This window comes from Pseudonaja textilis, chromosome 1 (assembly GCF_049901715.1).
Source record: "Pseudonaja textilis isolate UNSWEBS1 chromosome 1, rPseTex1.2, whole genome shotgun sequence".
NCBI lineage: Eukaryota > Metazoa > Chordata > Lepidosauria > Squamata > Elapidae > Pseudonaja > Pseudonaja textilis.
In genome coordinates, this window is record NC_141990.1 from 74255402 (window position 1) to 74270177 (window position 14776).

Here is a 14776-nt window from a genome sequence, read left to right on the forward strand (position 1 = left end):
AGGGGGGAAGGAAATGGCCAAATCAAGAAGGAAACTAGAAAATTCATATTTTGATGATATATTTTAGAGCTTTTATTCAAATTTATATGGGCATTATTACAAATGCGTTATGTGTGAGTACAATAGCTACAATTTTGCAAACTAGAATAATGTATGTGAAGCATAGCCGTAATAGTTTGTTCAATAAGTTAGCTGATTGCCAATAGAAAATTAATTGTTGAGAAACACGGTGTTGTTAATTCCATGCCTGGACAAACTTGTTTCAAAGATTTTCTGAAACTTCAAGCTATGTGCAAAGATGAAATAGAGTTGAATTCTAAGCGGATAGACAATAGGATGTGTAAAGGCTAAGAAGAGGAATCAAACATTTCTGGAGTTCAGAAATTCCATTGACATATACAGTACATGTCTTTGGATGAATGTTAAGTTGGCTTTTAGAATTCCAGCGGTGCAGTAGAAAAATACTTTATAGCTTAGGTTATATTTCTGGATATATTAGATAGATATTATAGTTTATAAATTGCTGTGGTACTGTCTAATTCACAGATATATTTCATTGTCTGTGTTGATGTTGTTACAATCTTCTGATGTCCTTGAATGCCCTAGAGGGATATAAATAGCCACCATTTCTCTCTTAATTGTAGTCTAATTTATTTATTATCTAAGTTGTTCTGCACCAATTTTCCTTTGCAATATAATATCTCATGTCTGAATTAACATTGTAGTCTTTCTTGAAATAAATAACTATTTAATAGTCTTGAATGTGCTTAAAATACCTATAATGTATATGAGAAGAAGCATAAATAAACAAACAATTGTTTCTTTAATTGCTGGTTTTAGTTTGAAACTGTGTTTTCATATATGCTTTTATCATTTTAATTGGCATTTGCATTGCTTTCTTGAAAATACATTGAATTTTTAATGGGTAGTTTCAAGCAGCTACTTTAAATAAATTCTATGGGAGAACAAGGGTATGATTGTATAGGAACATCTTATAGCTCTAGTTTGATTCCTTCCTGAACCTGCAATAATACATTACTCTAATTCAGAATTTCTACAGATTTTTATTTCTAATAAGTTTGCTATATTTGCTTTTCACAGTGATTCCTTTTGGGAACCAAGATTTTCTATAAAATCTTTGGAACAGCTTAGGATAATATTGGGCCCCAAACAATTAATAAGACATACATTTAAAATATATAAAGATCAAACATAGTTACATATCACAGCTCAATTTAGGTTCCCAAAAATTTAATATCAGTCTGAAAAAGGGAAAGTATATGCATTTAATGTAGAGGATTGTTTATGTCTGAATAATTATCATTTCCTCAACATAAACATGAAATTATTTTGAAAGAAATTCAAACTCGGGAAAAAAAATCCATGTATAAAACTATTTTTTTAATATTTTGAATTTGAATATTTATATTTTGTATAGCAGAAGATAAATGTAAATAATCACACAATTAAAGGTTAAGTGAATATCTTTTAAGTAGTGGTTGTGAATCTGCACTCAACAACGTGTTTGTGAATCTGAAATATATTTTATAGAACTTGAGTTTTACTTTTCTTTAAGAAAACAGTGATTTTTGCAGAAAATTTCTTAGAATCTGACAACAGTTTCTAACAAAGAGGTAAAATTGTTTGTTCCAGTTCTTTCTTTTTACTTCCATCTACCCTATTTTGTAGGCATATTTAGTTGGTTGACATTACAAACTCTGTTTATCTCAGTTAATGTTTCCTTAATATTAGTTAGAAAAATTAATTGAAAGACACAACTTGTGGTTTTAATACACCAAATTCTCAAAAATTTAAAGAAAAAAAAAGCAGACAAATTGATCTGAAGTACTGTTTTGGAGTTCATCTGATGCTCAAGTATGCCATTGTGAATCACAGAAGGGTTGGGGAAATACTTTGGAGAAGTTAACTATATTTGTTCCCCAACAAATAAGTCCAAAGAAGGAAAACAAACAAAGAAACAAACAAATATAAACACACACACATTGGGTGAGGAATTAAACAGACAAGGATCTAAATAAATAATTATTCTTTTTCAGAAGATTTCTTCCTTCAGTTTTCTCATTCTGGTCCTATAAAAAAGCAAGACACCTTCTGTCTTAAGACTCAAAATATCAGATTGACCCTCAAGCCAATGTTAAAGTAGAGATTGTTGTCTTATTAGCATGCTATTAATATGTGCATGAAATATAGTCTGTGTCTCAACCCAAATACACACATTGGGAAATCAAAGGGAAATCCTTCACACCTTTTGCTGGCTTCATCCTGAATTTTTTTCTCTCTCTGAACAACTTCCTTAAGAGAATTTCCTCTTCTAAAGGACAGTTCTCCATATTTAACAAACAAATCCATCAATGAATTCTCTTTATGACCATATGACTCATGAAGAAGCTCCTTTAATTTTGTTTGCTTAATTAAAGTTAATACACAGAGAAAAATAACTGAAACAACATTTAACTTTCCAAACATGTTTCAAAAAATAACCAGAGAATATCATTTTAAAAATAAAATTTCACATTACAAGATAATGTTTTGCTCCAATAAAAGGATACACTTCAATTTCCTGTTGTAGAAATCTAAATGAATATGCAAGAATCAGGCTGCCCAATATCAAAGGGCCACAGTCTTTGAACTTCAAAGAAAATGTGTCTTGTCAATTTATGCCAATATGCTTGTGTTTTAAATTTTTCTTTGTACTCTAATGGTTCACCTTTTCTTTCTGTTAATAGTCCCTATGTAAGCTAACTCGTGGGGATTCAGTGCATAGCATTAATTAAATCGTATTTTTTAAGAAAGAAGTGTTTGCAAGTATTGTGCAGTAAACTAACAATAAACACTGAAGTCACAGTATAGAAATCAAAATGAATGTTTATCAATGTGCCATTGTGTTTGAGGTAACTGCTATTAGAAAGAAAAGAAGAAGAAGAGTTTTCAGTTGTGAACTACAGGCATTCCTTGACTTACAATCACAACTGAGCCCAAAATTTCTGCTGCTTTGTTAAGTGAATTTTGCCCCATTTTACAATGTTTCTTGCCATAGTTATTAAATGAACCATTGCAGTTGTTAAGTTAGTAACATGGTTCTTAAATGAACCTGGCTTCCCCATTGACTTTGCTTGTCAGAACATTGCAAGAGGTAATCACGTGATCCCAGGACACTGTAACCATCATAAATATGAGCCAGTTCCCAAGCATCTGAATTTTAAACACATGATCATGGGAATGCTACAACAATCATAAGTGTGAAAAATGGTCATAAGTCACTTTTTTCACTGCCATAGAACTTTGAACGGTCACTAAACGGACTGTAGTAAATTGAGGACTACTTGTATTGTGCAATTGCTTCCTATGTAGCCTTACTCAATTTTATTGTGATACCTCCAGCGTATGTAGAGGCCATTATATTAGGAAGGACTGCAAAACTTGTAACCAAATCAGTTCCTTATTAATGTCAAAAGCTTTCCTTTTCACTTGTATATAGGATGCTTCCCTGCCCTTCGAGACTTCTGACATTTCATTATTCCACACAAAGTAAAACTGAACGCATAGCCTTCACAAATGGATGGCTCACCTTAATTTTCGGAATGTCAATGTAGCTTCACATTTGGGGAAGCTATAAACTTATTTCTATAGAACTCTGGACAACAGAAAACATTTTAAAGCCCATATACCTCAGATAACATCAATCATTTGTAGCAAAGTTTACTAATACGAATAGAATAGATTTTGGAGAAATAATTACTGAAATGCTTAAAATAAATTACCACTTCTTTTACACTGTGCTAAAGCATAGAGCGAGAGTCAGTTTGGTATATAGTAGTTAAGGCACCAGGCTAGAAAATGAGAGACTGAATTCCAGCCCCAACATAGGCACAAACCCAATGGGTGACTTTAAGCCTGTCACTTTCTCTCAGTCCTACGATGGGAGCAATGGCAAACCACTTCTGAAAAACCTTGTCAAGAAAACTGCAGAGCCTTATCCAGGCAGTCTCTGAGAATTGGACACAATTGGAAAAGAAAAAGTGTAGGATTGTAAATCTCCTACTGGTCCATTACTGTCCCTGATTTTAACTTCAAAGGTGAAAGAAATCTAGCTCTAGTTTGCAGTTCTGAAATATTAACCCAGCTGAGATTTGTGTAGCTATGTCTTTGCAACAGAAATCAAATCATGTTTAAATTCAGGAGGGTTTTTTAAATAGATAATTATGCTTATGTTTCCATTTTTAACTTTGCTTGACTGTTGCTTATTTTAATTCTTTTATAACGCCTAACTTCATTATTATGATCCATCCTTAAATTGTCTACAATATGAAGTATTGTTAATAGTAACTGTGATAAGTTTAGTTCTTCCCTGCCAGTTTATCATATAAAATTATCTGGGTCCACACATTACACAAAGACTTAATCATGGTTCCTTTAAGTATGTTTTGTCGAATAAACCCCAGGTGACTAGGTTTGTGCCTATTAAGTCAAAACCAGGCAAATCACATTACAGCACTGGATCCCATCTTCCATGCTTTGCGGTATGCCCATTTCTGTGTCTTCACAATTTAAGATTTTAAACGAAGTTTTCACACAACCCCACAAAATTTTATGTCTGTTCGGATGCATATATCTAAGAGACCCTTATACTAAGTTCAGATTTTGGAGAATTTAAACTATCTTTCCACTAAAGAGAAGGGTCTGTTTACGGAATTAATGATGAAGAATAGATGCCAGTTGCTCAACAGGAAAGGTTCCACAGCACATGTGTTAGAAGCTGAAAAATGGGTTAAATATGCTACTAGGAAATACTTAGGACTCTCATTATTTGAGAATGAGCATTCTGTTAGAGAGTTTATTCAATCTGCTGCCTGAAGCTAGGTAAACGAAGAAAGCAAAACACTTCATAGTAATATCTATGCTGTTTTTTTAAAAAAATTATCGATTTGTCTTGACCGAAGGAGAACATATCTGTTGTCATAATAAAGCTGTCCTACGTTGATCTTAAATGATAAGGAAATGCAACTGTTCTTTATATATGATTTTCAGTAATTTTATTGGTACTATAAAGTTTTAAAGGATGAAGATAGCTAAAACAATCAAGCAGTATTAAAGGGCTGTCATGTTCTCTATAAGGGCTTATTTTATGCTTTATAATCTGCTGTATTCTTAATAGTCACCTGACTCAAAAGAAACTGTCTTTAATAAGAGAATAAGTGTTTCGCTTTTAATGTTACTAAATCAATGCCTAAATTTAAAGGCCACTTTAGATATTTAAAAAAAAATTAGCATGATTTGTAGAATTTTCAATTAAAAAACAAGGAAGGTTATTAAATGATAAATTGAACCAAATACTTGTTTTAATAAATAGGAAGACTTGAAACAGCTAATTGCAGAATCAGTTGAAAAGATCAAGAATCTTTTCTGTGAATTAAGAAGTGTCTAGTTTTGATAGTGTTAGCGCTACTCTGATAAACAGAAGTTTCATATGAAATTAAGATGATGGTTTTTCATGTTTTTGTAACATATGAAAAGAAATATGTGAAACACAATATAAATATGAAGTGCTTTTATATGTATTATACACATGAACATTTTGCAGCCTAAGGTGTTTACTGGAACAGAGTATGGGAAGACAGTATTGTTCCTTTATTGTCATTAGAAAGGTACTGCAGCCATGTGAATAGTAGCTTCAAAACATGATATATTGCCTATGAAATGTCAAAAAAATATGGTTGGAGGTAAGTATGATTTGTTCCCGCCCATCACTGTAACTGACAATGGACTGGTTGGATCAGAAGTCAATCTCAACCCAGTTGAGACTTGGTTTCCTGCTGTATTCATGTGTCTTGATGAATCTCAGATTCACTGTCTTCAGCTCCTCTGGAAGTTTCAAAATATTGGTTTTTAATTTGAATTAATCAGGGTTTTTTTTCCGGCAATTGAACTTGGGGACCTGCAATTTGTTTATCTTAAACTTAGACATATTTTTTTAAGAGTTGAAGAAAGTTGGATTGAACATTTCAAATTTCAAATTAAACCCTGATATCATCACCTCAACAGCCTTCATGACACTCAGAACTGGAAAAATGGGAGAAAAGTTCCTGCCTGTAGCTGGATGCCTGTTTAGTTGATGAAATCATAGTTTGATCTTGGTTTGTTCATCATCATAATTAAAGTAAATTAAAATGCCTTCAGATATCACAATATACTGGCAAACTTAAACTCCAAGATGGATGCTTTAGAATTAGAACAACCAGACCTGGCTGTAAAAATCCAAACAGTTAGCAGCAGCAAGGAAACTAATTTTTCTATACAACTCTAATTTCCAGACAGCAGCTTGTAGTCTGAATTATGGAAATTCTGTCCCACCACCATATGGGAACTTAGGTTAGCCTTTGAAAGAAAAGAGGATTCTCTAAAACAAAGAATTCATTTATTTTAAAATATTGTATTAAATAATTCATCATTGAACATCAAATATATAAAATAAGAGAAAGGAACTCCTACAACTTAGATGATGTTTTTTCCAAAGAGTAGATAGAAATTAATTAATTAATTTTTGTCCAGGCGGTAGTTTGTGACATCTGAGGACAAGAAACTTGAAGGGAGATTGAACAAGTCTACAAACAAATTTATAAGCCTATCAACCAGCATACAAATCACTGAGTGAATGAAAGAGGATGCTTCCTAAGGCTGTGTTTGCAAGTCTTCGGTCAAAGCTGGGAGTTCAGTGGGAGGGGTGGGGAGGAGCACCAGGCGGTCTTAAGAATGCCTGCTGAGTTCTAATTGGTGCCCACTGTGGTTAATGGCTTCCTGTGGCTGAATGTTTACTTGTCATTTGTTTTGAGCTTTGTTTCCCAGCTATTCGGAGAGAAATTAACCATTTTTTAAAATCTTCTTCGATAAAAGTGCACCCCTCGTCGTAAACTTCCTTTCTGCAAGCTGTCGCATGATACCAAGTACTTGGAGTCCGTGTCACAGTCAAACAGCTACTGGGTAAGACACCCTTCTCCATTTAGTTTTGTGGTTGTCACTGAAGTGTTTTAGAAAATGAATTTTTCCTCCAGGAGAGTCAAATGGTTGCTTGAGTCAGCTGTGAAGAGTCCTGGCCCTCTTCCCTTTCTCCTTTCCTCTCTAACAGTTCGTTCTGTCCACATCACTAGCAGCCATATGAGGTAAAAGCACCTTGTCAATCTAGTTTGAAGGCTCGGTTATCCATTCCAAAAGTAACCTAGAAGCTCTCATTTAAAAAGCAGTTCAATTTACACTGACAAGTCCTGGGCATTAAAACCCATTGTTTACTCAGCTAGTAATCATACTACCGGTATAAGTTTCCAATGATTACAATTTTCTTATTCTTCTCATTAGAAAGCCATGGCCTAAAGGGTTCCCATCTACACCAGTCTTAATCTCTCTGCCATATTCTGAGCATTTCCTCCTCTTCCTCCAAATTGTTAGTTAACAATTAGTAAGATAGGCACTTATGTGATCACAAAGAAGTAATTATAAAATGCCATATTTTTACCTTGTGCTAGTACTATAAAACTACTAAAATTAATCTTTACATTATAATACAAAACTATTATCAGAAAAAATAAACAAGTATCTAGGTTTTATGCTGATCTTCTTAGTGATCTGTCTGTATGGAAATGTGTTGTATTCTGAATTACAAATAGATCCTAAGTAGTCACTCACAGCACTTTGTGAAAATGCATTTTATCTTCAGGACTGTCTCATAATCTGCATAACTTTAAGATCTTTCTCAAATGACGATCTTAACTTTAGAATAGAAAAACACTCAAAAGCATGAAAAATATATTTCAGTCTGGGTACTGATAGGATATGACAGTATCCTATCAGTATGACAGTATTAATTTTTCCATAAAGTGAACCAACAACAACAGGCAGCATTTATTTATAGATAGCCAACATAACTTTTTAGCATTTATTCAGTCATTGTGGGCATCTGGCATTTTGGATACTTCTTGAAAAGTTTACATTCATGAAGACTGATTACTCCTTTATTTAATTTAGCAAATCCTGGGTTATGTGCTTATAGGAGAAAAAGGTTAATCCTACTAGAACATTTCTTTCTTAAACTTTGTGTAGCGTTGGATTGCTAAATCAACATTCAGAAACCAGAAGGACCACCCAGTTAAACTAATACTCTATTTTTGTGCCTTTGCTAGTTCACATTTTTAGAGAATAAATATTACTTCCCTTTTTTGAGAATAAAATAATTATTTTGGCTGCATTTCTGTATGCCTTCTTATCGTCATACTTTTTAAAATATCTTTGAGAACTACATTTTCTAGAGAAACAATTAGTCCAAAAATTTATGTATCACTTGAATTATTTGATAATTCCCATGCCATCATAACAATTCATAGCTGGTCAAGAGTGTTCTTCAAAAGAAATTCCTTGAATTTCAGGCCCCAACACAATGATGATAACCAACACAATGAAATCCCATTTTTAGGAACTCGTCTTATTTCATATTCACTTTTCTTTTTGAAGTGTTGCTGTAAGATCACAGTTCTATTCGGGGTGGGGGATGGGTAGATCTGTTTACTATCAGTCCTCTGAATGTTAGCACTCACCTTACTATTTGTATTATCACTTGTATACTTCAGTGAACCAGTTCTCAGATCCTAATCCATGCTTGCAAACTAGCTGACTATCAGGGAGGTGGGGGAAAGAGGTGACAAGGGAACTTAAATAGGAGAGGCTGCAGTAGACAATTGGTGGTGGTCCATAGACCAGGTTTGAGAACTATTGAACTATATATAGTTAGTTGGATTGATTTTATTGGGCAATAAATATGTTCTTCTATTAATACAATTCTAATATGATTGAAGTTGTTTTATAGCAGGATCTTTTGGAAAAATCTAATATATTATGGGATAGGTGTTCAATATTACTTTTGAAAAACTGTTTAGTTTCTGCAGAAATCACAATAACTATATGCTTTTGTCTCAAGATAGAACTCCAACAACTCAAGAACTTCCATTTCCACTTAACATGCATTGCCTCATTTATAAAGACATTGGTGCTTGATACAGTAAATCTTATGTTTCATATGGATGCTCCTTAATTAATTACACATTTTAAAGGAATGTTTTTCTTCCATTCCTTGGTTTAAGGTTACTGGATTGCACAATGAACTAACTAAACTTGGAATCATAAAGAACCAGCAAGATTATGAAAACTTTTGGAAATTTGCTTGGGAGGATATTCCTGGCCCAAAGATCAAGGAGAAGCTTCCTGATATAAAAGCTAAAAGCTGAGTATCTTCATAATTTCTAGAAAGTAGAATAAGATTCATCTCTACAGGAAAAGCAGGCACATATTATTTATTCTTTCACTAGCCAATATTTTAAATAAGGAAATTGCTCCCTAGAAGATCTTGTGAGCATTTACAATCCTTAAAATGCAAGATCAAAGCCAAGTTAAATAAATAATAAATTGATTTGAAATGCACATAATCTCACCAGCAAAGTGGCACCTACAAGATGAGAAATATGGGTTGACTATAGATACTAGCAATTTCATTTGTCTATACCAAGGGTCTTCAAACTTGGCAAGTTTAAGACTTGTGGACTTCAACTCCCAGAATTCCTGAGCTAACATGACTAGAGGAGGAATTCTGGGAGTTGAAGTCCACAAGTCTTAAAGCTGTCAAGTTTGAAGACCCCTGCTCTATACATAGACACAGCCATGAGGAAAGCCCTGAAATATGTTCACTTCACTCATCTTTGTCAGAATTTTCTCAAAATTTTCCCCCTCTAGATGCATTTACTTTATATCTTTTTTATTTGATTGATTGAATCTTACGATCACCTATCTCACAATGGCAACTCTGGGCACCTAACAGCAGATAAAGACAAACAAGCAGACCAACAATAATAAAGCGTAAAAAACTTACACTAGTTACCAAGAGAAAACCTAAAGAGAACAATCAACAAAATTCTTCCGTGAACCAACTAGCCTTCTTCAACACTTCACAAAAGGTCAGCATGTTGAGGCTAATCTAATCTCTGGTTCTCAGAAAGCAGGTGGTGTGACAGAAAATGCATACTTCCTAAGTCCCATTGAAAAATACAATTAGTGAAATTTGTAATAAAACAGTTGTATTATAGGAAATGTTCAGTTGATAATTTTGTTTCAGCTGATGAAAATAAATTTAGTTATGCTATTTATGTCAGAGCTTCAATATTTACTTTTCTTTTTTCAATCTCCAGTGTCCACTGCTAAATCTTTACTTTTCTCTACTCCAACTGGAATCAAACCACTCCAGCAAGTTAAAAGCTTTCCAAAGAAGAGGTTGAAAAAAGTAAGTACATTTTAAAAATCTATTTATAACATTTTTATTTTTAAATGCTCTGCTTTAATTTAGAAAATTTGTACACTGCTCAAAAAAATAAAGGGAACACTTAAACAACACAATGTAAATCCAAGTCAATCACACTTCTATGAAATCAAACTGTCCACTAAGGTAGCAACACTGATTGACAATCAATTACACATGCTGTTGTGCAAATGGAATAGACAACAGGTGGAAAGTAGAGGCAGTTAGCAAGACATCCCCAATAAAGGAGTGGTTCTGCAGGAGGTGACCACAGACCACTTCTTAGTTCCTATGCTTTCTGGCTGATGGTTTGGTCACTTTTGAATGCTGGTGGTGCTTTCACTCTAGTGGTAGCATGAGACGGAGTCTACAACCCAACACCATGCAGGATGTTTGGCATTTGCCAGAGAACACCAAGATTGGCAAATTCGCCACTGGTGCTTTGTGCTCTTCACAGATGAAAGCAGGTTCACACTGAGCACATATGACAGACGTGACAGGGTCTGGAGACGCCGTGGAGAGCGTTCTGCTGCTTGCAACATCCTGCAGCATGACCGGTTTGGCAGTGGGTCAGTAATGGTGTGGGGTGGCATTTCTTTAGGGGACCGCACAGCCCTCCACGCGCTTGCCAGAGGTAGCCTGACTGCCATTAAGTACCGAGATGAGATCCTCAGACCCCTTGTGAGACCATATGCTGGTGCGGTTAGCCCTGGGTTCCTCCTAATGCACGACAATGCTAGACCTCATGTGGCTGGAGTATGTCAGCAGTTCCTGCAAGACGAAGGCATTGATGCTATGGACTGGCCCACCCGTTCCCCAGACCTGAATCCAGTTGAGCACATCTGGGACATCATGTCTCACTCCATCCACCAACGCCACGTTGCACTACAGACTGTCCAGGAGTTGGGGGATGCTTTAGTACAGGTGTGGGAGGAGATCCCTCAGGAGACCATCCGCCACCTCATTAGGAGCATGCCCAGGTGTTGTAGGAAGGTCATACAAGTACGTGGAGACCACACACACTACTGAGCCTCATTTTGACTTGTTTTTAGAACATTACATCACACTTGGATCAGCCTGTAGTGTTTTTTTCCACTTTAATTTTGAGTGTAACTGCAATTCCAGACCTCCATGGGTTGCTAAATTTTATTTCCATTGATAATTTTTGTGTGATTTTGTTGTCAGTACATTCAACTATGTAATGAACAAAGTATTTAATAAGAATATTTCATTCATTCAGATCTAGAATGTCCTATTTTTGTTTTCCCTTTATTTTTTTCAGCAGTGTACTTTTCAGTACAAAGAGTTGTGAAATTGTTTTTCAACTACTTAATTCAATTTCATACAATGAGCAGCTTTCTTTAATCTGGTCCCTTCTAATACATTGGGTCTATTAGGGCCCTGCTTAGAGAAAGCTGCAATAAAGGGTAAATGAAGATTGCTATTACAAAATGTTTCTTATGAAAAAGACGCAGTGAGTCATTTGCTCTTGACTTAGTACTCCATATTTATATATCTTTGAAATGCCACCAATTGCTACTAATTTGCGGTAGAGAGATGGTATCATCTAAAGCAGGGGTCTCTGGGAGTTGAAGTCCTCCGGGCTTAACATGGCCAAGGTTGGAGACCCCTGATCTAAAGCCAGTTTTGTGTAGGGATTCTTCAAAGGCTATGGTTTTTAATATAACTTGTGCTGAAAGATATAAGTTTCTGAGTAAAAAATGGTAAAAGGGAATAATATACTGTACACTGTTCAGTTTTATTTAACTTAGTTAGCACAAGCAGGCCTCTCCCAATATAAAGTTTTAATTAATATTAAATAATTAATGCAGTAGACAAAGAGTTGGGCAGGGTGTTTTCTAACCTGATCTAGTTCCTGTAGGCAAAATAAGAATATAGTGAACATTCACATTTCGGTTTTATACATGTTGCCACAGCAAGGCCACATTAGCAGTAATTGATGTAGAAGTTTAAGAGCACAATAAATAAATATTTTCATTATTAAATATGATATATTTATCTCTTGCCCAACTCTAACACCAACTGTTTCATTTTTGTGGATTATTCAAATTCATTTTTTATTTTAGGAAGCCAGTCATGATAACACAAATCTTGATGAGCACTGTACTAAGGTATTACATTTAAAAAAAATAAAAAAAATGATTCTAGAATGTAACATAAGACTTTGTCTTTAGTATGTGCATTTGTTTCAACTAGTAAAATTTGATTTATATAGGTAAAGGATTTGTTTTGTTCATTTTAGACCACATTAACTTTGTTAATGTTTTTTTGAGTTATTTCGTCACTTGTTTTGTTCATTTTAGATCACATTATATAATGCAAAACAAATCTATATTTTGCCTAAGGATCCCACCAATTTCTCCTGAATTATTTTCTGACATCACAGCGAATTCAGGATTGGCTGGTATTTATAGCCAAAGAATGTGAGCTCTTTTCAGAAAGATGATCCTTGAATCTATTTAGCATTATATCTATGCTAAGTGTAGAATGAAATTATGTTGAGGAAAACAGAAAAAGACAATAATACACTTGTATAAATTTTTATTTATGTGCAAAAAAAATTATGAGCAATCAATTATGAGCCTATCATAGTAGGTTACAATGAAAAAGGACAAATCACCATAACTAATGTGTTTACAAATAACTGGAAAAATAAAAAAGCCATCTCAAAAAAGATGAGGAACTTTGAAAAATATGATAGAGCCTGAAATGATTACTTAAATATGTACATAAGCTGTTGCTGAATATGGCACAGAGTTAATATATTAAAATTGTATCTCAAAATGGATGCAAAATTTATGAGAAGTAATTTACAATGAACCAATAGGAACAGCTATGGGGAAAAATTATTTAAATTTACTCCAAGCTACAATTTAAAAGTTGTTGGAAGTTGGGAAACATATACATTTTAATTACAGTAACAATGATTATTAATAAAATAATAACAGAGCCACTGAGGATCACTCTATGAGCAAGATGGGCAGTTTTTACATTTGATAGATATATCAATAGCATACACCAATAAATATATAAATAATAATAATAATACACCATCAAACATTAACATTGCCTATCCCAGGTTCTTGGAAAGAACTTGATAGGTGGATAAAAATGGCAAATTCAATCTTAACTTCTGGCTGACTGTGCGATGAACCATCATGCAGATATAAAATATTCTATAGATGATATATTACTCAATCTACAGTTGTCAAGATAGATAAAACACATAACAACAAGCACTGGAAATGCTGTAACAACTAAGGAACATGCTATCACATGTAGTGGTCATACAAAAAAACCTCAAAAGTGTTACAAAGAAGTGAATTAAAAGAATCCATTTTTAAAAAATGAAGCTTAAGCTGAGACCACAGATATTTTTGCTAGACATAATTCCAGAAAAGCTAAGTAAAAAAAATACTAGTTTACTATGAGATCTGTTGATCATAGAAGGAATAATGGTGGAAAAATACCTCTTGCATACAATATCGTTCTGGGAGACTAAAATTGCAGAATATATCCATAATGGAAGTTTAAGAAAATTCAGGCAAAAATGGCTCTCATTCATATATTGTATCACAGAGCAAGGCAAATTTACATATGTGGAATACCAATTTTAGAATTTAAATAGAAACAAACAACAATCACTAATATTTGATATAAAGTTCAAATAATTTAACTATGACCAATAGTGGGGATACAGATGGAAGGGAAAGTGGGATATAATGTAAGGTTTATAATACTGCAATATATATTTGTTTTTTACAGTTTAAATATGGTAGACTTTTTTTTATCATCTTGCCTTTTTTCTTCTTTTTTCTACCTCCTTCACATTGCAGTATTTGCTTTTAAAGAAAAATAAAAGATTATTACACTTTAATAATCAACACATTAAACAGATGAAGAAGAAAGGTTCGAATCATCTGTTTCATTCCTGATTCAGTAGTTTTTGGAGGATTGCCATAGATTTTAGGCTACATAAGAAAGATATTAACAGTACTTTTTCTTCTTTGTGGCTATTCAGTTGCATGTAAGGTCAAGGTAAGATTTGAGAAAGTTACCCTTGGCCTTTGATCAGGGCAAAAGAAGGGTATGAACCAGATAATGATTAGAAATCTTTGTTCTGCATGCACTCATTCAATCTGATTGGCCTTAAACCACTTATGAAAGAGTTTCATCGCTGAATTGGAAAAAAAAAACCCATTGATGCTATCTGCATGATTTGGGGAACGCAGCTACAGAGCCTTAAGATGTCACCTCTTTTGCATCTCCCGCAAGAACTGATTTTTATAAGCATGTAGCCTGTGGTGAATTATGGTAGTTAACAGATTGTTAAACTACTATTCAATCATTGCAATGAATTGCAGGCTTAATCTTTCATATTTGTCTAATCCAAGGTTTTCCAAA

The 14776-nt window shown here is 33.9% G+C and overlaps 1 protein-coding gene across 1 annotated transcript in view; it reads left to right on the plus strand.

Annotated features, from left to right (window-relative positions):
* Positions 1-14776, plus strand: part of LOC113439297 (uncharacterized) — a 54095-nt gene that overhangs the window by 14396 nt on the left and 24923 nt on the right. Inside the window, exons 6-9 of the mRNA XM_087936927.1 lie at positions 6913-6999; positions 9147-9285; positions 10245-10336; positions 12439-12483. Coding sequence (XP_087793053.1) covers positions 6913-6999; positions 9147-9285; positions 10245-10336; positions 12439-12483 — 363 coding nt within the window. The remainder of the gene's footprint in view (positions 1-6912; positions 7000-9146; positions 9286-10244; positions 10337-12438; positions 12484-14776) is intronic.